Genomic DNA, 26,476 nt, shown 5'->3' with positions numbered 1-26,476 from the left:
CTCGTGCGAGGGCTGTATGGCGTGAACGTGTTGGCGCGGCTAGCTCGTTAATGCGTTGATGCATTAACGAGCGTCATCTGGACCAAGTATCCGTCGCCTTCGCCAATGCTGGTCCCCTACCAAGCCTCCAGAGGTGTTCCATTGACTCCACCTTCACCGATCCCCGGTGTGTCCGGTACAGCCATCTGATGGGGTCTGTCAACTCCACTGCCTATGTGGACCTCCAACCCAGCTTAAGGGAGTCTGTCACTCTAATCACCTTACAGCCATCTGAGAGCTTCCTTCGATGCTGTCCTCCATCCAAACCACCGGAGAGGCTCTGCTGCAGTCGCTGGAATCCAGTCTTTGCCACCATTGTCAGCCTCCACTCCTGTCGCTCAAAGGTTTCTGACACCACAGTTGGCGTCCAATAAATCATCGCCGGAGTAAAAAATAGCCTCCTGCCATATAACTGGATTGGCCACATCTCCTCAAACACTGTCACCCATGATGCCCCCTCAATTCCTTTCTAAATTGTTGGCCTCCAAGGCAGACCTCCTCAATGCCTGCCTGTAGACCTTGCCTTATGGCCAAACCAGCCACTCAAGCTGCTGCAGCCTTTAAGACTAACCTCTTGGCCAGGCCAACTCCCTCATTATCTGCTTTTTTTAGATCTGCTTTTGGTTCTGTTACTGTTCGCATTGTCCCTCATGGCTGTGTCGTCCCTTGCACGTCACTTTGCAGTATGAATGTAACAGCAAGATAATCAACTTCTGCCGCAGTAGACTTTAGATAGCTGCTTTGTACTGTTTTGGCACATGGTATTGAAAAGTGTAAAAGTAGAGGAATTATGTCCTTAAATTTAGTTACAGCACTTTCCAAAAGACACTCTGCTGTAATGAAATGTATTCCCACTACTGTGTAATCCATTACTGTAAATTTAAATATTAGGAACTGATCGAATGAGCAAGATCTTGCATGGAGCTTCAGAAAGAGACACCACTGACTTTCCCCAATGCTCCCCTGACCTAAATCTAATGTTTAATCCTCTGGGACATTATGGTTTGCTCCATCCAACACCACCAGGTTGGACGTCAGGTCGTCCAGACTGTTATGCCCTTGTCCAGATGTGGGATGAGATCCCCTAGGAGATGATCTGTAGTCTCAACAGGAACATGCCCGTGACACATGGCAACCTATTGACTACCATTTTCAACTGCTGCAATGAAATTTCGGCAAAAATTTTGTCTTTGACTTTTGGAGTGTCTTTGAATTCAGCCCTCTGTAGGTTGATCATCTTCATTTCCATCAAACATACCCAGTCCATATCAGTATAGCCATCCAGTATGATGTTTTTTTTTCCTTTACAATCCGAAGTGTTCATTCATATGTGTACTTAAGTCACTCAGTGACATGCGAATCAATTTATAACGTTTATGAAATGTGGTTTTTCTGAATTTTGGGTTGATATGCTATCTGTCTTGATTAAAATTAGATATTGGTCATTTCTTTGTGAGCAAACTTATAAATTCAGCAGGGAATCAAATAATTATTTATGTGGCTGTATTTTAATCATATTCTTAACCAGTGTTGGTCAAGTTACTTGAAAAAAGTAACTAGTAATTAATTACTGATTACTTCCCCCCAAAAGTAATCCTGTTACTTTACCTATTACTTATTTTCAGAAGTGATTAGTTACTTAGTTACTTTTTAAAACATGATTTACAACCTGAATAGGTGATAAATCGATAGATCTTTCAGCCCAATTCTACTTTTTCTGCATAATCCATCATACAAAATGTAATCAAATGGAAAAGTTAGTTAGTTTTAATCTTTTAACTTTATGCATCAAGCAAACATTAAATTATCTGCAACATTCTCTGACTGGGAGAAATTTGTTTAACATTTAAACCTGTTTTCTGTCATTCCAGCACATAAAATAAAATATTTTTTGTGTTAACACTCAGTCTTTTAAATAGAATGAAGTAAAACACAGCAGAAAATAAATAAAATCAAAGACTCAGTGGTCCTGTTGCTCTATTTACACCTGTTTAGCAGGAGTGGGGCAGGCGGAGGTTTACCCTGGTGCAAGTGTGCCGCAGCAATCAGTGGAAGGATACGGCAGTTTCTCTGTGAATGGCACATTCCAGCGGCAGCGTATTTGGCGTTTGCTCGGGAGTTCTGGGGGGTTTTTGCTGTAAAAAGAAGTTTTCTTCCCACACAGTGAACAGAGGACGCTAATGTTTTTGTCACTTTTTATGGAATCAAACTCTAAGTAAGGTCAGCACTTCCACGCTTTAAACGCTGCACGCTCATACTCTCTGCCGCACTTGTTATATGATCCATTGTTGATCACAGCTGTTGTCACGAACGTCGCACACGCTTGCGTCACTGTCATGAGACACTCTCACAAAAAAATCACGGTTTTAGTAACACAGTAACGCAACATGCTTAATGACCTTTTTTGCAACAGTAATCCCTTACCTTAGTCGTTACTTGACAAAAATTTATCGGATTACCGTAACGCGTTGCCCATGTCTGTTCTCAACACAAATGATTAAGAGATTAGAGTTTGGATTTTTTTCCCCCTTAATCATAAACACCTTCATTTAGAAAATGCATTTTGTGTTTCCTTTTTTTTGTCTACTATTTAAATTTGTTTAATGATCTGAAACATTAAATGTGACAAACATATATAAAAAAGTAAATCGGGAAAAGGACAATCCCTATTTTCAAACCAGTATATACAGTGTGAAGACCTGGATGTAGTGACCCACTTGGATCCAACTTAGTTTTCTTTTGAAGAGTTGAGAAGTTCATGTGTGTCTTTCCTTTGATCTAACGTGAAATAAACCCAGACCCACTTCACAATCGTTGATGGTCATTTCTCTGCCCATGGTGATAACAACTTCATCTCACCTTCGAACTTGCTATTTAACACTGACACATAGTACAATGAACCTGGGTCTGGTTGAAAAACAGCTACTATATCCTTTACACCTACATCAGGAAAGCTGGATGACTGTCATGGATATGGATCCACATTAAAGGGGCATCAGTTAATGAAAATGGTGATATATATAACAGTTGTACAGTTGTGGACAGGTAGGAACATGAGTGACTGATTTGAAGGACATAAACATCCTTACCAGGAGTTATCTGAGTGTGCGTGGGGCTGGAGAAAGCGGCAGAGTTGAGAGTTGGAGGTTGGCGACTGTTGGCTGACGATTGATGATGGTGATGAGGAGGTGTCACCCTCATGGAGCTCCTTCTCAGCTGTTCCAGTTCTGTTAGCCTCTCAGAGAAAGCCAGGGAGCCTGGTTTGACTTCGTCCATCTTCTGACGATGACCTGAGGCAGAAAGTTAAGAGGAAATCGTTAGAATTTCAAGTATCACTCCTGAGCTCAAAATTCCTGAAATTTATTGAGTTGTCAGCAAAGCACTCCATGCTTGTGATGTGATTACACTGTGTGTGTGTGTGGCTGCACTTTAAAGCTCTGATACTGAGCTCCAGTTACAGGCACTTCCTCACAACAAGGGAAGTGTGCATTTGTGTATTTATACTGTGTGTGCATGGGTGAGTTATAGACGAGTGATGGGTATTCACAGCTAAGCAGATTTGACAAGTGCTCCTGTTGTTTTGTTACTTCTCCTCTTGTTCTGACCAGTTTCACTTTGTTCATGTCATATGGAAGTGAAGTGGACTAATGTTATTTTAATGACACTTATTAGCATTTATTAGAAGAAACACGTCTATCTTCTTTCTTCTCCCATTCGTAAGCCTAAAGAAATCCCCATGTTTCATCATACTCAGTGGGAGAGGAAGTAAGTGTTGCATCAGGTTCCCCTTATGAAAACACTCAATTGAAAGTTTGTCTGCAGGGGTGCGTCTTCATTGAGTATGCAGTTCACAAAATAAAATAAAATTGATGAAATAATGACATTAAATAAAACACAGTATCCTAAGAATTTGTTAATGATATTAGTATAATTCAAAGTGTTTATTGTCATGTGTACAGAAGAAATAGCATTTCTCTGTGCAATGAAATTCTTCCTTTGCTGTCCATACACAAATGCCAAGTAGGTAGGGTTGGAGGAACAAGATAAACAAGGATAACAATAAGACAAGATATTAGATATATAAAGATAAAAATAAGGATAAAAATAGTGAAAGTTAAATAAATAAGTACAAAAATAAGTAAGTGAAGACAAGTGAGGTATGCAGATGTAAATGGATGTACAAAGGAGCTCAATGTGCAAAATAAAGTTAGTGTGCAAAGTGTACTAATGTGCAAATTGCAGTTGAGGTAGGTCAGCTGTTGTTGAGTCGGGACAATTAAAATGGCATGATATAAATGCAGCCTAGCACCAAATACAGTAAAAAGGTCTTACATTTGGTAGGTCGACCTTTTGTAATAAACTAAATAAAAAAAAGTTGTTTATTATTGGTGAGTCTAATGTGTTGTTAAAAGGAAACCCTTTAAACAATGGCACATCAGAAGTTTGTTTTTTAGTTTTCAGGTTCATTTATTATTACCATGCCTTGTTCTGCGAGCCCAATAAACAATGCCAAAATACAAACCGGATTCCAAAAAAGTCGGGACACTAAACAAATTGTGAATAAAAACTGAATGCAACGATGTGGAGATGGCAAATGTCAATATTTTCTTCAGAACATAAATCACGGAACAAAAGTTGAAACTGAGAAAATTTATCATTTTAAGGGAACAATATGGTGATACAAAATGTCATGGTGTCAACAAATCCCCAAAAAGTTGGGACAAGGCCATTTTCACCACTGTGTGGCATCTCCCCTTCTTCTTACAACACTCTACAGACGTCTGGGGACCGTGGAGACCAGTTTCTCAAGTTTAGAAACAGGAATGCTCTCCCATTCTTGTCTAATACAGGCCTCTAACTGTTCAATCGTCTTGGGCCTTCTTTGTCGCACCTTCCTCTTTATGATGCGCCAAATGTTCTCTATAGGTGAAAGATCTGGACTGCAGACTGGCCATTTCAGGATCCTTCTCCTACGCAGCCATGATGTTGTGATTGATGCAGAATGTGGTCTGGCATTATCTTGTTGAAAAACGCAGGGTCTTCCTTGAAAGAGATGACGTCTGGATGGGAGCACGTTGTTCTAGAACCTGAATGTATTTTTTTTGCATTGATGGTGCCTTTCTAGACATGCAAGCTGTCCATGCCACACGCACTCATGCATACCATCAGAGATGCGGGCTTCTGAACTGAGCGTTGATAACAACTTGGGTTGTCCTTGTCCTCTTTGGTCCGAATGACATGGCGTCCCACATTTCCAAAAAGAACTTCGAATCGTGACTCGTCTGACCACAGAACAGTCTTCCATTTTGCCACACTCCAGTTTAAATGATCCCAGTGAAAACGCCTGAGCTTGTGGATCTTGCTTAGAAATGGCTTCTTCTTTGCACTGTAGAGTTTCAGCTGGCAGCGCGGATGGCACGGTGGATTGTGTTCGCTGACGATGGTTTCTGGAAGTATTCCTGAGCCCATTCGGTGATTTCCTTTACAGTAGCATTCCTGTTTGTGGTGCAGTGTCGTTTAAGGGCCCGGAGATCGCGGGCATCCAGTATGGGTTTACGCCCTTGACCCTCACGCACAGAGATTGTTCCAGATTCTCTGAATCTTCGGATGATGTTATGCACAGTTGATGATGATAACTGCAAAGTCTTTGCAATTTTTCGCTGGGTAACACCTTTCTGATATTGCTCCACTATCTTTCTGCGCAACATTGTGGGAATTGGTGATCCTCTACCCATCTTGGCTTCTGAGAGACACTGCCACTTTGAGAAGCTCTTTTTATACCCAATCATGTTGCCAATTAACCTAATTAGTGTTAATTGGTCTTCCAGCTCTTCGTTATGGTCAAATTTACTTTTTCCAGCCTCTTATTGCTACTTGTCCCAACTTTTTTGGGATTTGTTGACACCGTGTAATTTTGAATCAACATATTTTTCCTTTCAAATGAAACATTTTCTCGGATTAAACTTTTGATCTGTCATCTACGTTCTACTCTGAATAAAATATTGACATTTGCCATCTCCACATCATTGCATTCAGGTTTTATTCACAATTTGTTTAGTGTCTCAATTTTTTTTGCAGTCCGGTTTGTACTTCACTTGGACATGAATGTCATGGTAATTCTTTGCTTTTAATAATTCTTTTAATTGTTTTTTTTTCAAAAGTGGAATGATTGCACTGCATACATTTTTAGTGATTTAAAAAAATGAGAGGTGGGTTATCAAGTTTGACTTTATTTGGGATTTTCTCTGCTCACAGGTTCAAAGATGATTCTGACAGTTCACAGGGCTCTAGACTAACTTTTCGCCATGGTTGCACTGGTACGCCTAACTTTTTTTCTTAGGCGCATCAGCACAAAAGTTAGGTGCACTCAAATTTTTCAACTGCATCGCTTAACACCACAGTTTTACATGTGCACTTTTTTGGGGGGGAAATTGCAGTCCATATAGACAGTATTCATTTGTAAATGATTAACTAACAATTTTGTGCTTAAAGTGCTTTGGCACTCTTTGGCAATATTGTAGAAAATGTTCAACTTAATCATCATCTCGACCTCCTCTGACGACCTGTTTGCTGCTGCCTGCCGCTGAAAGGCAGTGGTAGAGGGAACACTTGGGCAGTGCATTTATGACGACATATAATGTGTTTTCTGGATACACTGTGCTTTTTCAGCATTCAAAGATTGATGGCACTGTGTCAGAGCACTGGCTATGAATTTCAGAAGGATCAGGCCTTAACAGAAAAGTTATCAATAGTTATTTTCATCTTTTCTTATTCCCCACTGTACATCCACTTCTGTCAGGCCTAGGCTGCTCACTAGGGCTGGGTATCATCACTGATTTCTATAATCCATTCGATTCCGATTCACAAATCCTGATTCGATTCAATTTTGCCTCAGACAGTCAGAAATATTATAATTCTGATCATTTATCAGTACTGACTTTATCAGAATTGTGAACATCACAGCAGATGCCTTTGTGTGAAAGTAACTGAGAGTAAAACACAGAAGAACATGAAGGAGATTTTCCTGGCCTGGACTTTTATAGCAGATAACCTTAAAAATATTCTGCAATATTCTGCAATTTTGCATAGATTTAAAAAAGTTAAAATTTCTTCAGTATAGAACTGCAGAAACTAGGCTTTCTTATCCAAGGTCGTTAAGTAAAAAAGAAAAAAGAAAAAGTGGCCGACAGCGCTGTAAACAACGGTAGACTGGTGGGTAATAAGCGAAAGAATAATGCAGAAAACAGAGATTTGAGATGGGAAACTGTTCTTGAAGTACACTGAGAGAGAGTTGTGCATGAAGTGATTTTTATCGTGGTGGAAGCAAAACAGCAATAGTAAGAGGGAATTCATGACGACATTGATCAAATGTGAAGCGTAGTTTGGATCTTCTTTTGCTGCTGGCTCGGTGAATTTTGGTTGGAGAGACAAGCTCAGAATCAGCGCAAAAAGACATAAACACAGCGCGGACCCGACGCATCAGAGTCAGCGAGCTGTCGGCTTTCAGCCCCGATGGCGTGTCCGTGTCCATTTACTGTTTGGTGGTTGTTGAAATTGTTTTGTGAACTTTAATCTGGGAATCTGGCGTTTCTGGCAAAACACGGTTATATTTAAAAGTGGATTTAATGAATCGATATCGCTTCATTCAAGCTACTCATCTCTCTCTATCCACCTGCACTTTCAACTAGACCACGGCCAATCAGAGTGGTCCCGCCCCTGACTATCTCTAATTGGTTTAGTCCACGATAGGGGCATAATATGTGTCTGTTGTTGACCACACGGAGACTTTCAGAGTTGCAGAGATTTTTTCTTGTTACCCGAACATTTGGTCGCACCGGTGCGACCTACGATTTTTTTTAGTCGCACCATCGAAAAATTTGGTCGCATTTGTGACCAAATTGGTCGCACTCTAGAGCCCTGGTTCATGTTTTAAAGGCCAAGCTCTATTAACTTCATGTTAGCAATTAGAACTTGTGTGGCATAAAAAGAGTTTGCTCGACAGCGCTTGTTGGATTGACCAATACTCAGAACCATGGAACTGGGGAACGACAAACTCAGTGAAGATCTAAGGAGAACTATAGATTAACACAAATTGCGAAGGTCTTTTGGAACCATTTATAAACAAAAATGCAGTATTGATCAAGGATCAATCCTGGCATGGACTATGAACACTAGTGTCACCATCGACTGTCAACCCCTATTCCAAAATCAAGGCCTTCAAGCGTGGCTAAAACTAAATATTTACAAGAGAAGAAGAAAAGAAGAAGAAAGAGATATACAAGAGAAAAGCTGAGCTATTTGGCCAAGGTGTCCAGAGGTAATTTTTCTAGGTGTAAGTCTGAAACATTCAGGCCTAATAACACTGTACCAACTGTCAAGCATGGAGATGGTAGTGTTAAGCTCTGGGGCTGTTATTCTCCTAGTGATGAAGGAGGAGGATGACCTCCAAATTCTTTAACTTCAGTCAACAGCGAGATGGTTAAAACTTTTAAACAACAATATATTTAACAGGATAATAATCTCAAAGATAACAAAGATACATTAAACTGGTTTTGTAATGGATAAAGCAGGCTAACATAAAGATTCTGCAATGCCCTTCCCAAAGCTTCCCAAAGGACAACATTTAACCGGATCCATGCCAGGAAAGGAAACAATTTAACCAGCCTGTGTAGATCCTAGAAAATCCAAAATGAAGTCAAACTTGTTCACCCAATTCCTCATTTTTAGTCACCTTGAGGCAGCTGTGGTGATCTGATGCTTTATAAATAAAATGAAAAATGAAAATGAAATGAAAATAAATATATACATATACAATCATTCCACTTTGAAAAAAGAGCAATTTAAACCTCACTAAAACCCCCAAATTACCATGACATTCATGCCCATCATGACTGTACGTAAACTTCTGACCACAAGCATATGTATTTTTGTAATTTGATTTGATCTACAAGCGAACTGTATTTAACACCAGGTTAGCGTTTGCCTAGGAGGAAAATGTGAACATTTGTATGTCAGTAGTACTCACGCCGCGGCTCTCTGGGACCATCCACTGTGATTTTAATGGCTCTTTGGTATGTGGCCACCTGTGGAGGGTTGGTGAATACTGTGATGGTCAGTGTGAAACTTTTCCCTATGAAAACACAAGAAAGGGAGAAAAAGGAGGGTGAAAAGAGAGAGATGACGAGAGAAAGGGAATGGACAAAAATCACAGGGCAAAACCTTTATACAACATATGTATATATATATATATATATATACAGGGCTCTAGACTAACTTTTTGCCATGGGCATACCGGTACGCCTAACTTTAAAAAGTTAGGCGTACTGCACCTAACTTTTGTGCCAGTACGCCTAACTTTTTAAAGTTAGGCGTACTGGCACAAAAGTTAGGTGCACACAAATTTATAATAATTTATATAATATAATGTGTTTTTCTGGATACACTGTGCTTTTTCAGCATTCAAAGATTGATGACACCGTGTCAGAGCACTGGCTATGAATTTCAGAAGGATCAGGCCTTAACAGAAAAGTTAGCAATAGTTCTTTTCCTATTCCTATAATCCATTCGATTCCGGTTTTCAAAGTCCCGATTCGATTCAACTTAGCCTCAGACAGTGAGAAATATTATAATTCTGATCATTTATCAGTACTGACTTCATCAGAATTGTGAACATCACAGCAGATGCCTTTGTGTGAAAGTAACTGAGAATAAAACACAGAAAAACATGAAGGAGATTTTCCTGGTCTGGCTTTTTATAGCAGATAACCTTAAAAATATTCTACAATGTTCTGCATATAAAGTTTAAATTTCTTCAGTATTGAATAACAGAAAAAATAGGCTTTCTTGTCCGAGGTCATTTAAGTGAAAAAAAGAAAAAGAAAAGAAAAAGACAGCAGCCACAGCGCTGTAAACAACGGTAGACTGGTGGGTAATAAGCGAATGAATAATACAGAAAACAGAGATTGGAGACAGGAAACTGTTCTTGAAGTACAGAGAGAGAGAGAGAGAGAGCTAGCTGTGCATGAAGTGTGATTTTAATAGTCGTGGAAGCAAAACAGCAAAATTCATGACGACATTGATCAAATGTGAAGCGCAGTTTGCTGCTTCTTTTGGTGCTGGCTCGGTGAATTTTGGTTGGAGAGAGACAAAACCTGCAGCTCAGAATCAGCGCAAAAAGACGTAAACACAGCGCGGACCGGACGCATCAGAATCGCTAAGCTCCGACAGCGTGTCCGTCTACGGGCCGTCGGGTGAGAAAGCCGAGAAAGACTAAGTTGATTCTGATGCGTCGGTCCGCTCTGTGTTTACGTCTTTGTGTGGAATCCGTGTACCTGCTCTCATTTGCTGTTTGGTTGTTGTTGAAATGGTTTTGTGAGCTTTAATCTGAGAATCTGGCGTTTCTGGCAAAACACAGTTATATTTAAAAGTCGATTCAGGATTTAATGAATTGATATCGCTTTATTCAAGCTATTCACCTCCCACTTCCACCTGCACTTTCAACTGGACCACGGCCAATCAGAGAGGTCCCGCCCCTTACTATCTCTGATTGGTTTAGTCCACGATAGGGGCATAATGTGTGTCTGTTGTTGACCACAGGGAAGGTTGCAGATTTTTTTTTTTTTGCTACCCAAACAGTTGGTCGCACAGGTGCAACCAAATATTTTTTTTTAGTCGCACCACTGAAAAATTTGGTTGCATTTGCAACCAAATTGGTCGCAGTCTAGAGCCCTGAATATATATACATAAAACACCCAGCACGCCCCTGCGGGCGGTTTATCCTTCAAGCTCGGGTCCTCTACCAGAGGCCTGGGAGCTTGAGGGTCCTGCGCAGTATCTTAGCTGTTCCCAGGACTGCGCTCTTCTGGACAGAGATCTCCGATGTTATTCCCGGGATCTGCTGGAGCCACTCGCCTAGCTTGGGAGTCACCGCACCTAGTGCTCCGATTACCACGGGGACCACCGTTACCTTCACCCTCCACATCCTCTCGAGCTCTTCTCTGAGCCCTTGGTATTTCTCCAGCTTCTCGTGTTCCTTCTTCCTGATATTGCTGTCATTCGGAACCGCTACATCGATCACTACGGCCGTCTTCTTCTGTTTGTCTACCACCACTATGTCCGGTTGGTTAGCCACCACCATTTTGTCCGTCTGTATCTGGAAGTCCCACAGGATCTTAGCTCGGTCATTCTCCACCACCCTTGGGGGCATCTCCCATTTTGACCTCGGGACTTCTAGGTTATACTCGGCACAGATGTTCCTGTACACTATGCCGGCCACTTGGTTATGGCGTTCCATGTATGCCTTGCCTGCTAGCATCTTGCACCCTGCTGTTATGTGCTGGATTGTCTCTGGGGCATCTTTACACAGCCTGCACCTGGGGTCTTGCCTGGTGTGATAGACCCCAGCCCCCATACATATATATATATATATATATATATATATATATATATATATATATATATATATATATATATATATATATATATATATATATATATATATATATATAGACTGACCAACCTGTGCACGGCCTGGATTGATTACAAGAAGGCCTATGACTCAATGCCCCACAGCTGGATACTGGAATGCTTAGAATTGTACAAGATCAATGGGACCCTAAGAGCCTTCATCAGGAACTCAATGGGGATGTGGCACACAACACTAGAGGCAAACTCCAAGCCCATAGCACAAGTCACCATCAAGTGCGGGATCTACCAAGGAGATGCTCTGTCCCCACTGCTGTTCTGCATAGGCCTGAACCCCCTCAGTGAGATCATTAACAAGACTGGCTACGGATACCGACTACGGAACGGAGCAGTTGTCAGCCACGTCCTGTACATGGATGACATCAAGCTGTATGCCAAGAGTGAACGAGACATCGATTCACTGATCCACACCACCAGGATATACAGCAATGACATTGGAATGTCGTTTGGACTGGAGAACTGTAGTCGGATGGTAACAAAGAGAGGGAAGGTAGTCAGAACTGAGGGGATTGAACTACCAGAAGGCAACATTGCAGACATAGAGTTACAAGTACCTGGGGATCCTGCAGGCAAATGGGAACCATAAAGAGGCCGCTAGAAAAGCTGCAACCACCAAGTACCTGCAGAGGGTCAGGCAAGTCCTGAGGAGTCAGCTGAATGGTAAGAACAAGATCCGGGCTATCAACACGTACGCCCTGCCCGTGATCAGGTACCCTGCTGGGGTAATAGGCTGGCCAAAGGAGGAGATAGAAGCCACTGACATAAAGACAGGAAAGCTCCTTACCATGCATGGAGGGTTTCACCCCAAGTCCAGCACCCTGAGGCTGTACGCTAAGCAGAAGGAAGGGGGCCGGGGACTGGTGAGTGTCAGCACACCACAGTCCAGGATGAGACAACGAACATCCAAGAATACATTGGGAAGATGGCCGCAACTGACCGAGTGCTCAGTGAATACCTCAGGCAGCAGAAACCCAAGAAAGAGGAGGGAGACGAGGAACCATCATGGGAGGACAGGCCCCTGCACGGTATATACCACCGGCAGATAGAGGAGGTGGCTGATATCCAGAAGTCCTACCAGTGGCTGGACAAAGCTGGACGGAAAGACAGCACAGAGGCACTAATCATGGCAGCACAAGAACAAGCTCTGAGCACAAGATCCATAGAGGCTGGGGTCTATCACACCAGGCAAGACCCCAGGTGCAGGCTGTGTAAAGATGCCCCAGAGACAATCCAGCACATAACAGCAGGGTGCAAGATGCTAGCAGGCAAGGCATACATGGAACGCCATAACCAAGTGGCCGGCATAGTGTACAGGAACATCTGTGCCGAGTATAACCTGGAAGTCCCGAGGTCAAAATGGGAGATGCCCCCAAGGGTGGTGGAGAATGACCGAGCTAAGATCCTGTGGGACTTCCAGATACAGACGGACAAAATGGTGGTGGCTAACCAACCGGACATAGTGGTGGTAGACAAACAGAAGAAGACGGCCGTAGTGATCGATGTAGCGGTTCCGAATGACAGCAATATCAGGAAGAAGGAACACGAGAAGCTGGAGAAATACCAAGGGCTCAGAGAAGAGCTCGAGAGGATGTGGAGGGTGAAGGTAACGGTGGTCCCCGTGGTAATCGGAGCACTAGGTGCGGTGACTCCCAAGCTAGGCGAGTGGCTCCAGCAGATCCCGGGAACAACATCGGAGATCTCTGTCCAGAAGAGCGCAGTCCTGGGAACAGCTAAGACACTGCGCAGGACCCTCAAGCTCCCAGGCCTCTGGTAGAGGACCCGAGCTTGAAGGATAAACCGCCCGCAGGGGCGTGCTGGGTGTTTTTTATATGTATATATGTATATATATGTATATATCTCACACATATATATACATATATATATATATGTGTGAGAAGGCTAGGTCTCGGGGGGGAAAGGATTCAGGCTCGGGTCCTCTAACGGGCCTGGTTGGGTCCTGCGCCATTCCCATTCAATTACCGGCCAATATATATGTATATGTATAAGGAACCAAGGAAGATGTTTGTGGGGGTGCTTGTGGGGGAGCTTGTCCTACAGCATGATTGTATTCAAAGCAGAATTACAGTCCACAAAACCATTATACTAAGTTCCTGCAGAGTTCAGATGCTGGATGATGAAGTCTAGTGCCATGCTAACTACATCACCTACTGATCTGTTGGCTCTGTACGCAAAACACAGGGAGTTCAAGAGAGAGGGGGTCAATCATTGACTGTAGATGGGACAGGCAAAGGTGAGAGCGACAGGTCTGTAGTCATTAAGGCTTGTGATCATTGTTTTTCAGAACAGGAATGATATTGGCAGCCTTGAAGCAGGCTGGCACATGACATATCTGCATTGAGGTGTTGAAAATGTTAGTGAACACTGTCAACAGTGTTTCAGGGTGGATAAAGACATTGAGTGCTGAGGTGCTTTGTGGGGGTTCTGGCTCTTTCTATATAGTAATCCTGGAAATTACATTGCATTTGGTTTTTATTGGTAATGGTCGATATGTAAACTTTATTCCAGCTTCTGAGTGTGATATACAAAAAGTACTGAAAGTAAAAAAGTTTTTGAAAAGCAAACAATATGTATGAGAATAAAAAACTATTACTTTGTCCTTTGCTGGATGTGACTTGATTCCTGAGATTGTGGAGCAAAGAAAAAAGGATGGTGTACATGAAAATGTTTTTTCATGCAAACTTGTGGTCATAGACAAAGTTAACAATTCAAATGTAGAATATTACATATTCTACAATAATACAGAATGTTACCTGTAATCATGAATATTACAAGGTATTATGAAGCTATTCGCACATATCTGCAGTCAATCTTTTCAAGTAGATATTTTTAAAAAATGAGAGAAAAACTAAAAAACTGTCTTTCATTTATAAACGAAATTATCTGCTTTACCTTAAATGTTATAAAAACAAGTTTTTGTAAAGGTTTGATCATTTAAATGACAAATACTTTTTTGAGTGACTTAAAGTTTGGCTTTGGATGTAGCCTAATTACTTATTTAGAAAACTACTGTGTCCCATTTCTAATAGACACCTGCCAGCCAATCACAAACCAGTGTTTAACTGCGGTCATATCTAAGAGATATGAGTGTATGTACCACACATTAATAGGACTATCTCTGTGTCTGTGTGAAGTAGCAGTCACTTAACACTGTGCTAGATGTAAACACTGCACATGGCAGAGCTCCACTGCTGTTGTGTGTCGGGTGTTACTCTCATTTCCCTCTCCCTTTCTGTCTCCTCTCATTGTCTTAAATTATGATACATGAAACGTAGTCATATATTATATAACATATATAGTGCTATACAAAGCTCAGAACTGAATAACAGTTTAAGTTGTCTAGAACCCTTCTATAGGAAACACTAACGATTAACACATGCCATTCTCAGCTGTATTAATGGCCACTAGATGGCAGCTGACATCAGTGTGTCTCTGCTGTCTTTGTGCAACCAACAGAAAGAGATCGTGATCCTGGTCTACACACAGTGTTTTCTCTGCTCTATATAAGCAAAGGAAAAGCACATCATGAATGAAAAATGTATAACAGCATTTCTGTTCCCTTGTTTACAAAAAGAGTTACATGCATGCACACACACACACACTACATTAACAGATAACAAAGAGCCTGTGTGCGTCTTAACAAATGTTTTCTCTGCAGTCACTCAGTTAAATATACACAGAGTGTGTGTGTGTGTGTGTGTGTGTGTGTGTGTGTGTGTGTGTGTGTGTGCACATGTATGTAACCAATTTTCAGTCTTTTTCTCAGTTCCTCTTTCAAGACCATGATTTCTGTATTTCACGATATATGGCCACACACACACACACACACACACACACACACACACACACACACACACACACACACACGTCTGGTTTGCTATTCTCATGGGGACATCTCATTGGCATAATGCTTTCCTGAGCCGGTTACCCTAACCATCAAAAATGCCTAGCCCTAAACATAACCATAACCTAATTGTAACCATGACACTAAAACCACATTTTGAGTGTGAAAAACGCCTGAACCTCGTGGGGACGTGGATTTTGGTCCCTACGAGGGGACTGAAAAGTCATCAGAAAGCATAAACAAAGAAGAAATACAGGTTAGCGAGGCAAACGTTCTAAAGTCAGAACAGCTCTGTGCAAAGCAAAGGCAGCACTCGTGAATAAACGAAATCAGGCTTTGATTGAGTGAGCATGAGATGATGACATCTGCACAAAAAATGATCTTGACTTGAATCCATGAGTGTACAGGTTTATCAAAAGCAAACAGAAACACGGTGAGATGTGATTTTACACATATAGAAAACGGTAAGAAATAAAATATGTATTTACTGCACGAGGCATATTGTATGTAACTGTCTCCACTACATTTATTCAAAAATGAAGAAGCAAGGTCCAGATTTTTCACCAGATTATTTCCATATTGACTGCTTTATTTTTCCAGACAGAGTCCAATAATTGCATTCTGAGAACTGATCCACGAACCACCAGTTTTGTTACCAAGTCTGTAACAAATTTTTCACCAATTTCCAATTTAACTTTTGGCCATTTAGTGGAAATGAAAGTGACATTTGTGCAGGTTTGTATCGTCTCCGTCACATCTGTACGTCTTACACATGTGTGTGTAAATGATTTGCGTCCTTCCTGCGTGTTGTTCCTGTCACCTTATCATGAAACGCATTAATAAGAACTAGACGCACAGAGAACAAAGCACTGCGTGTCACAGCAGTTTGGGTCAGACACTGTTTTACAGACAGATGCAACTACAGTCTTCCAGCTGTAAGTCAACATTACAAAAACACTATCTTAAAATACTGCTGGGAGAGAAAATGGTCCCATTGTATTCTGTGCTGTTAAATTTGCATGAAACAAATTTAGACTCCTCACTCTTCTTCATTTGAATTCTGCTGCACTTGAAATATTAATATGCTCATTTTTTCAACTTAAGGTCTGCACAGCTGATAAAATATTGACAGTTATACCAATTTCTTTTGGCTGGGGGAGGATTTATCAATATTGTGTGTGTCTGTATGTTAGCAGGGTTTGTGTACACAAGACTGGTGTTTTAAATAGATAAGTAGGGACATTTGCCTGTGCCTGATTTAGAGTAACTGTGCTTGTGTGTCCGTTAAAAAGAGAGGGAGAAAGAAAGAGGCAGACACTGGATGGGATATTAGGAGGAAGTTGTGTGAATGCTGTTTTTATTCACATGTACTTCCCCTAATTTAATGCTGTATGCTTGTACAAAACATGTCTATTAATTTTCAACCTGTGGAAGATTTAAAGGTGAAACTCTTCTGACTAATGTCACTCATACTAATAAACTGGTGCCTGCTAATTTCACACTGTACAACTTTTACACTGTACAGTAAATCTGCATTCACATTTCCATGTATGTATTTGCGTGTCTGTGCGTACCTCTACCGCTGCGGCCCACAAAGCGGAGGTCGTTGAATCTGGCCACTTGGTTCTTGATTGCAGCTGTCGCATTGCGAAGCTCTGCTGAGTAATTCTCATCATTTCCTGCCATCACTGTAACCAAGGTGCCATCTGGAATGTCGCCCAGGGCAACCACCTAGTGACATGTTGGCACAAACAAGAGAAAAGCACGAGTGTGCGCTGTGTCTGCGTGAGGGTTTAATCCAAGTTTGAGGTTTTCAGAACATCTTTGTATCCAACCTGTTCGGTGCCATTTTTCAGTGCACACGTCCCACAGAGGTTTTTACACACCTGATGCTACTTTGCACCAAATGTCAGTCCATGCAAAGCAGGAGTGCAAAACTCCTGATTATGCAGATGGGACAGGGGTGTCAAACTCAAATACACAGTGGGCCAAAATTCAAAACTGGAACAAAGTTGTGGGCTAACATTAACATTTATTGAAAAAAAAATCTTCCTCCAGATATAAGAATGAATCTTTTCTTATGGACTCAAATAAGTTTTGCTGAAAAACTGAATATGGAACAAGCAAAGCTTAATACTAAACAATATATATATTAGCTGTATAATACCAGTAGGCCAGCTCTAATAGTAATTTGGTATGGCTTCGCGGGCCAAATGTAATTAGGTTGCGGGCCAAATTTGGCCCGCGGGCCAGAGTTTGACACCTATGAGATGGGATGATTGTGGGATGATCCAAAGTAGAGTACAACAAAAAAGTCATCTATTAGTGACTGAGCAGCTAATGTTCATATATAAAGACTGAATTGCTGAGAGGCTAGCACAATTTCAAACTGACCATACGCTTGGTTTGACTGAGAGGCAAAGAGGCAGTTTTACACTGAACTTCATGGACAGTAAAAGATGCAAATGATTAACTAAAAGTTGTTGAATAAAGCTTTTGTGCATACTGTTAGGCTTTACCCTCCACGAGAGCTCAGCGCACTAGAAAGCACACTCTCCTTTTCCACACCTACACAAATATAGAGCCAGGCAGGCTGATTTCCATATTGTGGCTAATCACACCAAAGCATCATTGTGCAAATAAGCAGGGCAGATATAGTACTATGGAGCATCTCTGTCTGTGACCCAGAGCGCTCCAACCAGCGCTGACTGCCACACTAGTATTAAAACGACAATTATACCTTCCACCTATTGGTAATCACTTAAAGTGGTGTGAGACTGAGTACCAGTGCCGGTCACAGTAATGAGATAAGTTGATGGAATCACACTGGCTGCAATAAGCATTTCACTGGGTTTAGAAATTATTCAAGAACAAACAGTAAATTCACCGTCGGGCAGACTGTGGAGCAGCAGCAAAAAAGCAGCCCAGCAAATATGTGTGTCTGTCTATGTATACAGAACAATACCTGCAGAGTGTGTGTTATCAGCTACATACAATATGGATGCACGTCTTTCGCTGTGTGCATAAAATGTGCGTGTTCATCTCAACAGTCATCCATTATCAGTAAGAGGCAGTGACATCCGCTCATGACACTCCATAATGATGCATAATGCACCAAACTCTCTCTTACACACACATGTATGCGCAAACACTAATGCATAAAACTCAGTAAATCAATCCACTGTGTTTTCTGCAGCTAAAAGCCGCTTTTCCACAAATGCATTTTGTCTCAAAGTGCAGGAAAACCATCCACATGAGGGAAACGCAGCAAAAACAAACAAACTTGTGTTAAATCACTGAGGGTGGATGGATCATATGACCCACTGGTAAGACAGTATAAAGGTCTGTAAAAACGGACCTTTGTGAGTGATGCTGGAAAATGTACAAAATGTTAGATTTGGTACATTAAACACTAAAGTCGTAAATCATCCGGACCACTTACATCAATTAACTTTTAAAGGCAAAATGTCAAAGATTTGTTCCCAGATGTGAGGAAATGCTGCTTTTCTCTGTTTGTCAGTGAATATACTGAACAGCATGTTGGACAAGAACAGTAAAGGCAATCAAAGTAATAGAGAGATGAACTCATGATGATGTAATAATATATAAATGCTACATGTTATTATCAGGAAACTTTCAGTAGGTGAAAGGTTCGTGATCACTTGGTTAGAGGTGGAGCTGACTGCATACGTAACAGTAAAACCTGGTATGTATGTGAACTCTAAGTACGCACAGTCCATTACAATGTACAGCACGGCCCGTGCTAAAATGACAACATACACACCTTAAAAGCAATGGGCAGAGTCTTATTACACCTCCAGTGAGTAGGCAACACAGAGCACAGAAAATTGGGACTGTCTGTCTTCACCAGCTCTCCTGGATGATCTGGCATCACCTGAAAAAACAGCAGCACAGTTATTTTAGTCTAAGACAGAAATAAGCAACCAGTCCCGTGCTGCCCTACCTCCACCATGCCGTGGTCTGCAATTCGCAATTTTCCCACCATAGCAGCTCCACCACCGGCCTCCTGGGCTCCGAGAGGCAGGGCCTCGGCCATCTTCCCCCCCGAGGCGAGGGTGGTAGAGGGGGGAGTATAGCGGCGACCGGGGGCAGGGTCTGTGACAGAACCCAGGAAAAAATAGTCTTTGAATCACGTAATCATCAGAACAGTATGAGAATATATTTTCACTCTTCATTCATTGTTTAAGAAATAATTTCAGCAGAGAAAGAAAACGTAGCGATTCTGTTTGCTCACAGATATTTTCTTTCCCCCCAGTCTGCACTAACAAGGACTTTTTTCACTATTCTGTCACAACTTATGATCAATCAGTAAGTAGATTAGTAGGTAATGACTAGAAAGATTTCTATAGATAGTGTTTGACAAATTATGACTACGCTTGCTTTTTATTCAGGTTAAAGACACACACACACACACCTGTTTCACTGTACAGGTGTGTGTGAACTGGGATCTATAAAACACACACACAGAGTGAGACTGAGAGATGTTTAAGTTGTACACTTGTCGGGGCACCACAACCACAGGAGAAGGTAACCAGGTGAACAGGTGTGACCGTTTATTTTGCTAATAGTTACATTTGTATCTAAATGTTAAATTGACTGATTCTTATATCTGATTTTTTAAATTTCTAATCTGGAGCCTTCAAAGTATTTTATACAACACACCTCATTCACGTCCTTTCATACAAGCGCTTTTGGTCTAACATTCACACACATTCACACTGAGAGCACAGAGAGTACCCTGGGGTTCGTATGTTGCCCAAGGATGGCATGCAGACTGGACCAACCTGATGACCTTCTCAGTCAAATCCAAAGTTTTGGATCCTAGTGAGCTCAGGTAACACTCATTCGTATTATAGCACACATTTGTTAGTTCAGAATGAACACTTCAACACATGGTTAACATTTTGCATCAATCTCTGAAGAATTCTGGCAGCAGTGCAAAACTCAGACTCCACTTTTTCCCCTTTTACAAACACTACAAACCACATTCACCAGTTCACACAATAACTCTGTTTCCATTCACGAACGCAGTCACTGAGAAAAGGTGGGGTTGTATATTTAAATCTAAGAAACTTTGACTCGTGGACTGGATCAAACCAATAACCTGACAATGATCGTTTGAGCTGATTTGGATGTCACAGAGTAAACCGGTACACGAACGCTGGATTGTGCTATATTATGTATAAAGCTACAGTTTTCTACAGGCCTGTAAATGACAACGTTGTTGTACAATGACACACATTCCAGTATATGGATATCACCATCACTGCTCACACACAAACACACACGGACCGACAAACCACGGACTAACACCGCGCCGTCAGAGACCATTTCTCCAAAAGCTCAGTCAGTCAAACTAATGTGACAGCTGAAGAGAACAAATATGTTCTCTGCGCATGTCTTCATACTTTATCGTGAACAACAACCAGAATAATACGTCGTACCGTATTTGGCGTCCCACGGAAACACCATCTGTGCGTCCACAGTCTCCTCTCGCTGACTTTCACTATAAGCCTCCTGCTTTCCTCCTGTTTGCGGCCAAGAAGCGGATTCCTGTGTGCGCGTCGTCCAGTACTTATCTGTCAAACTACCCCGACCAAACGCGACACATTTAAATCCGTGCAAACATGTCCCCGACGCTTTCAGATGTGTTTGATGCGTCCTCCATACAGAGTAGAAGTCAAAGGCAGACTTGAGATGGGTTCTGTAGTCTTCAAAGCTCAGCAGAACAAACTTCCGCTCATACTGAAAGTGGAAGGAAATGGGCAGACGTTGGAGGGGAAAAAGGAGAGAGTATCTGACTGTATTTCAAAGTAAGTAAGCGCTTTCATCATAACTACTTCTATGTCCTTTCCGCTGCAGATGAATGGCCATCTCCGATCTTGGCGTCAGCCTTTTACCGGCACCGCTCTGGATTTGCATCTCGTCTGCGCAAAGACCTGCTCTCAGCCAATCAGGACACGTTCTAGAGGCTGTCGCCGAAAACACAAGACCAATCAGCATCCTGTGCGTCCGAAAGGAGGCGGCTTTAGCTGAGAAACAAGGAGGCAGAGCTGCGCTTCTTCCTGCGTGACACTGTGTGGTTATGTGCGTTATCCACACATAACAAACTAACGGCATATGAATGCATCACTGCGGATCAAAGTCAGAGTCACATGCCTCCAAATCTTTGTTTTCTTATTCTTTTCACCACAGCAGACCGAGGCGTGAGAATCTGTGTGCTTTATATATGCAAGCTGTCAGTAGCACATACAGACGATAGAGGGCAGCAGGTGATCTAAAGCACGTTACTGATCCTAAATGAAGACGGCACAGGCCGAACGAGCCGACTCACATGGATGACACTTTCATGTGATTTCATCTGTTTCTAATAGTAAGAGTTCGAATACACATTCAAACATCTGCATTAGTACTTTGATATAAATGATACCTCTGAACTCCTGACCGTTTTATAATGCTCTCAGCCTCTAACTAAATTGCATTATTGTGATGTTATCATCATAACTGTGAACACTGTGTTATTGCTGCCTATACTGACCAGGGATAGTTTGAATCCCGCTCAAGTTTTTACTGGAAAGTATTTCACAAAACAAATTAAGCACCAAAAATAACTTTAAATGAAGGAAAAGCTCTTTTTATTATATTGCTATTATATTAATTTCACATTTGAACAACATTTGCACATGCACATTGTCTTCATGCACACACAAAAACTTTAATGCACAAAAAAATGGTTTAGATACTGAGTTCATTTCAGCACTCTGTCTTCTGCATGTACTGTATGTAAAGTCTATATAAATGAAGATGACCAGGAAGGTTATTATTATGGAGCTATTAACCATTTCTGGAAGAAAGCAGCAACAGGGAAAGAGCTGACAGATGAAAAAAGTAACTATGACTTATCTGCTCAACTAAAAAAAGTCTCAATGATGAAGAACTAAACTGTGTTTAAGCTGCTGCTGAAACTCCAACAGCACTTACAGAGTCACACAGTAACCACGTGGGAGTTCATGTGTTTCAGTTTTACATTATGTTCTAATCTTAAAGACTAAAACGAGTGTAGGAAATCATGTTTTTCTTTCTTTTTTTATCCAAAAATGAGAAAATGATCCACTCATTTGTGTGTGCGTGACGTTAATGTTCCTCTGTGTCTGTGTATATCTGTATGTCAAACCGCAGCACACCAACTTATAAGTGAACGTATCTCTGAAATCATTTTGCAGTTGTTTGCTTTGAAGCCAAATTCAAATATCTGTTTTCCTCTTCCATTAATATTTGGAGGAAATAAAAACTAAAAAATGAAATAAAAATTTCTGCTCATTCTGTTGGTTTATGTCTTTTGCCCTTCTCCCCCGTCCCTCTTCTCAGCTGTTTCTCTTTCCCTCTTTCTTTCTCCCCTTCTTTCCCCCAGTCAAGTCTGTCCCGTATTCAGTAAGTGAAAATAAAATAAACAATAAAAGGTGAATCAAATGGACCATTACGGCAAGGCTGGGATGGTCAATTTGGTAAAGTAAATCCGTTGGGCATCTTTCTTTGCCTTTAGACAACAATTCTGATGGCAAAAGAGCCAAACGGGACAGGCCAAAAATAAATAAAATTTAAAAAAAAACAAACAAAAAAAACCAGGAATCAGCAGCTTGGAGTTTTTCCAGAAACAGGAGTAAACCTATGCTGTACACACAGTAGCGATGATTCCTTTCACTATAAAACTATATTAAATACAGCTTTGTGTTGCCTGAGAAACACATGCTGTCCATGCAGACACCCGTCTGTCTTTGTAGCCAACGGGGGATAATAAAAAATGTAAATGCCCCAGCCCCAGATGGACACGGTGTGTTTTGCTCTTGGAAATATCCATTTTTCACATCATGCCTGTTTGTCCACACTGTGCAGGTCATCAGGAGTTAACAGAAATCAAAACGTTAAACCTATTAAAGGCTGACTTCACAGCTTTTTACCATTATTTTCCTTCAAGTACAAGTACAAGTTGTTTTAAAATATAGATTTTTTAAACGTGACATTTCCTTTTCTTATGAGTAAACTGCTAAATATTCCAAATACTGAAGGATTGTTTGAAACAGTATATCTCTGAAGACAGAAATAGAGTTCTGGTGCTCATCACAATAAAAGAAAAAACAAAGAGCAGCCTGCTAAACACTATTTCAATGAAAGTCCTCTGTAGACATCTGAGAAGTCAAATAAAACAACAGATGAAGAAAGAAAGAAAGAAAGAGTGATGACAGTGGCAGTGGAGTTGGATTTCACGAAGCCAGCATTTACCGCTGACTATCTTGTAATGTGAGCTGCTTACTGCCCTCTGATCTATAATCAATACTCAGCCACAGTGTCCTATCAACGTTATTGATACTAACATTGCTTGATATCTTTCATAGAAATACAGTGTGGATCAGTAGTGTGCATGCAACTGTTTTCCTTTTCTAATTATTTATTAGACATAAAAATTTCATTGTGAAAACCAGAAGCTGCTTCTTTAAAATAGCAGGAGGACAAGTTTACTAAAGAGATATGTCCTGTCCAGGATAGTGATTGACACTGATCGATATCTGCAGTCAGAGTCAGCTGTGCTTCTCACACGTTTGATGGTTTTTTTGTTTATTTTTCTTTTAAAGTTAGATGATTTATATCAATAAACAGGCACGGCTGCAGATCTGAGACAATGCAAACTTTGGTAGCCTTTAGCCAGAACCAACTGAAGCACCCAGCAGAATTTCAAAAAGCCTTGAAACTCCATCTACAAATGCTTGTAGAAATCCAAGAAACAGAATTAGACAAGAAAATGGAACAGGTAAGAGCCATCTGATGATGGGCAGCACAGTTCAGTTTAACTGTTTGTACTGTGAGGATTTAGGTCATGCAAAACCTCCCAATAAGGAGCCCCAACAGAACAAATAGTTAAGAACAAAAACAACATAATCACGAACAGAGCAGATATGATAGTGATCGAGGTGACGTCAAACATGAAGAAGAATCAGCTTTACCAAAGAGTCCGCTGCCTGTCCGGCCTTTCCTCATCAGATACATAGCCCAAGACAGAGGCCCAGAGCTGGAGAAAGCCCCGGGGTTCATGCTCCGGTCCTGTGTGTAGAAGCACCAACAACTGGGGCCCAATTTCAGATACTCAGAACGTATGAGGGAAAAACTGTACGGAGAAGGATAAGAGGGAGGAAAAAGAGAACTTAAATAGGAAGGGAACAAATCAAGTATTTGTGAAACTTAAGAACAACATGTGTAAGAGAGTCCAAAAAGCTGTTCAGCAATGAAGTGCTCCAGCCTGCCCTTACCTTCATCATTTGCTTTTATACCCCTCGTTCATCTCCTCAACCCCCTCCCTCTCCCTCCATGTCACCCTACATATTAGTGCAAACCAGAAGAAAAGTGAGGGAGTTAAAAGTGAGAGCAAAGAAGAGGAGGAGGAGGAGGGAGAGGAGCAAGTCAAGCTTAATTCATTCTCCCCTTCTTCAAAGCATAGCCACGAGGGACACAACTCCATTTTGCCCTCAGGCTCTTTAAAGCTGCTAATTTTATTTAAGCGCTCAAATAATTTTCTCTTTTTTTCTCCATCTCTCGATCTGCTCTTTGCTCTTTCTATTTGGTTCTGCTAAGATCTGCTTGAACACTGAGGTCAAACAATCAGTATGATGAGCTTTATTTAGGTGTTGAACTTGCAGATAGCTATTGTGTTCAATTTGAAACCATGCTAACTAAATATTACATCACTGATATTTGACATATGGACCATCCCAGTCCACCAAAAGCAGCATTATTCATTTCAAAGACCTGCACACAAAGCAAATTGGTAATAGAGCTGTTTTGTAATAAAATACAGCCCTCCCTTTTTATGCAGTCTCAGCACAGAGCACTGTGTACCCCAATTTCATGAGTGGAGAGTAGACTTGTAGTCCGTCACATCAGTGTAGCAGCCATCCTGTGAAATGTTACCATTCATATCAATATTTCCTGTTTAGAATGTGCACTGGCATTTTTTAAGTGTGCTACTAGAAAGCACAGATCCTTGAAATACACGAACAATTACTTTATAAACAATAACGTTTGTTTTTCAGCTAACTTCACTGTTTGCTCCGTCGTCCTTCCTGTACCCGTACCACCTCTCTGTGCTCTTTCTTAAATATTATAAGAGCCCAAATAACTGATGAGAGTACAGTACACTGCTTAGTTATGTGAAATCATCATCAATAAATGTGGGCAAAACAGAAGCTACAGCTTTGTAATAATGACATGTTCTCTGTCGTTTCTTAGTGTTTGTGCCGTTACCCAAAAGTGAGATTTTACACTGAAAGACATTATTTTAGATGCATTCAAAGTGATACAGGCTGCTGCTGGACACTGTCACCATAGCGACCAGTGACAGCTCTGTGGGTTGTTTAAAAAGATGAGCTCAGGCTAGCTCAGGAACCTGAAACCCAACAAACTCATCCTGGGCAGGTTTGGCATCCCTGATGTGCTGGTACATGTCCCAGTTGTTATAGACCAGGGGTAGGCAACCTTTCTGATGACGAGTGCATCTAAAATTTCCTCAGAGGTCAGTGTGCCATATGACTGCATTAGCAATAAATTTAATAACGCTCTATATGAACAGTTACACACTATATAGAACCACTTTATAGAATTATATGTGTTCGCAGATGTTGGCAGCTATCAGTGAATAGTTATCAGCTATTTGGAAACAAAAAAAAAGACTTTTTATCCATAACAGCAAATGAACTATACAACTGAAAATACAAATGCTCTCTATGGTCTCCTCACAACAATGATAAGAAAAACAAACTGGGCCAATATGGCATGTTTGTTAATACAGAGACACATGTTAATGTGATCTCTGGTCTCCCATTCAGAGACACAGGTCTCCCAGTGTCCAGCATTCAGAGGCTACCTGAGGACTCATGTGAGAGAAAATCTGCTCACACAGACATGTAGAGCCAAATACTGTCAGTAAGGCCTCTGCAATGTTCTGAAGACAGTTAAACTTGTCAGGTAGTGATGTCCAGCAGGTGAACATGCAGCTCCATGAACACGCACAGCTGTGGATTC

At 41.2% G+C, this 26,476-nt stretch overlaps 1 protein-coding gene across 2 annotated transcripts in view; it reads right to left on the bottom strand.

Moving 5' to 3' along the window:
- The window catches only part of runx1 (RUNX family transcription factor 1), a 31,024-nt gene extending 6,531 nt beyond the window's left edge, over positions 1–24,493 (bottom strand). Inside the window, exons 1-6 of one of the 2 annotated variants that reach the window (XM_085348857.1) lie at positions 24,406–24,493; positions 19,350–19,501; positions 19,170–19,280; positions 16,960–17,116; positions 9,065–9,169; positions 3,129–3,329 (exon numbers count right to left, since the gene is read on the bottom strand). In XM_085348857.1, coding sequence (XP_085204983.1) covers positions 3,129–3,329; positions 9,065–9,169; positions 16,960–17,116; positions 19,170–19,280; positions 19,350–19,501; positions 24,406–24,493 — 814 coding nt within the window. Of the gene's footprint in view, positions 1–3,128; positions 3,330–9,064; positions 9,170–16,959; positions 17,117–19,169; positions 19,281–19,349; positions 19,502–20,850; positions 20,879–24,405 lie in introns of those variants that run through there. The other variant, XM_085348858.1, reaches the window with a different exon arrangement.
- Positions 24,494–26,476: the final 1,983 nt, after the last annotated feature.

Source organism: Diplotaxodon limnothrissa, linkage group LG23, assembly GCF_057381915.1.
Source record: "Diplotaxodon limnothrissa isolate DT_005_m linkage group LG23, D_limnothrissa_male_GT1.1, whole genome shotgun sequence".
NCBI lineage: Eukaryota > Metazoa > Chordata > Actinopteri > Cichliformes > Cichlidae > Diplotaxodon > Diplotaxodon limnothrissa.
This window is presented reverse-complemented; position numbering and strand designations above follow the sequence as displayed.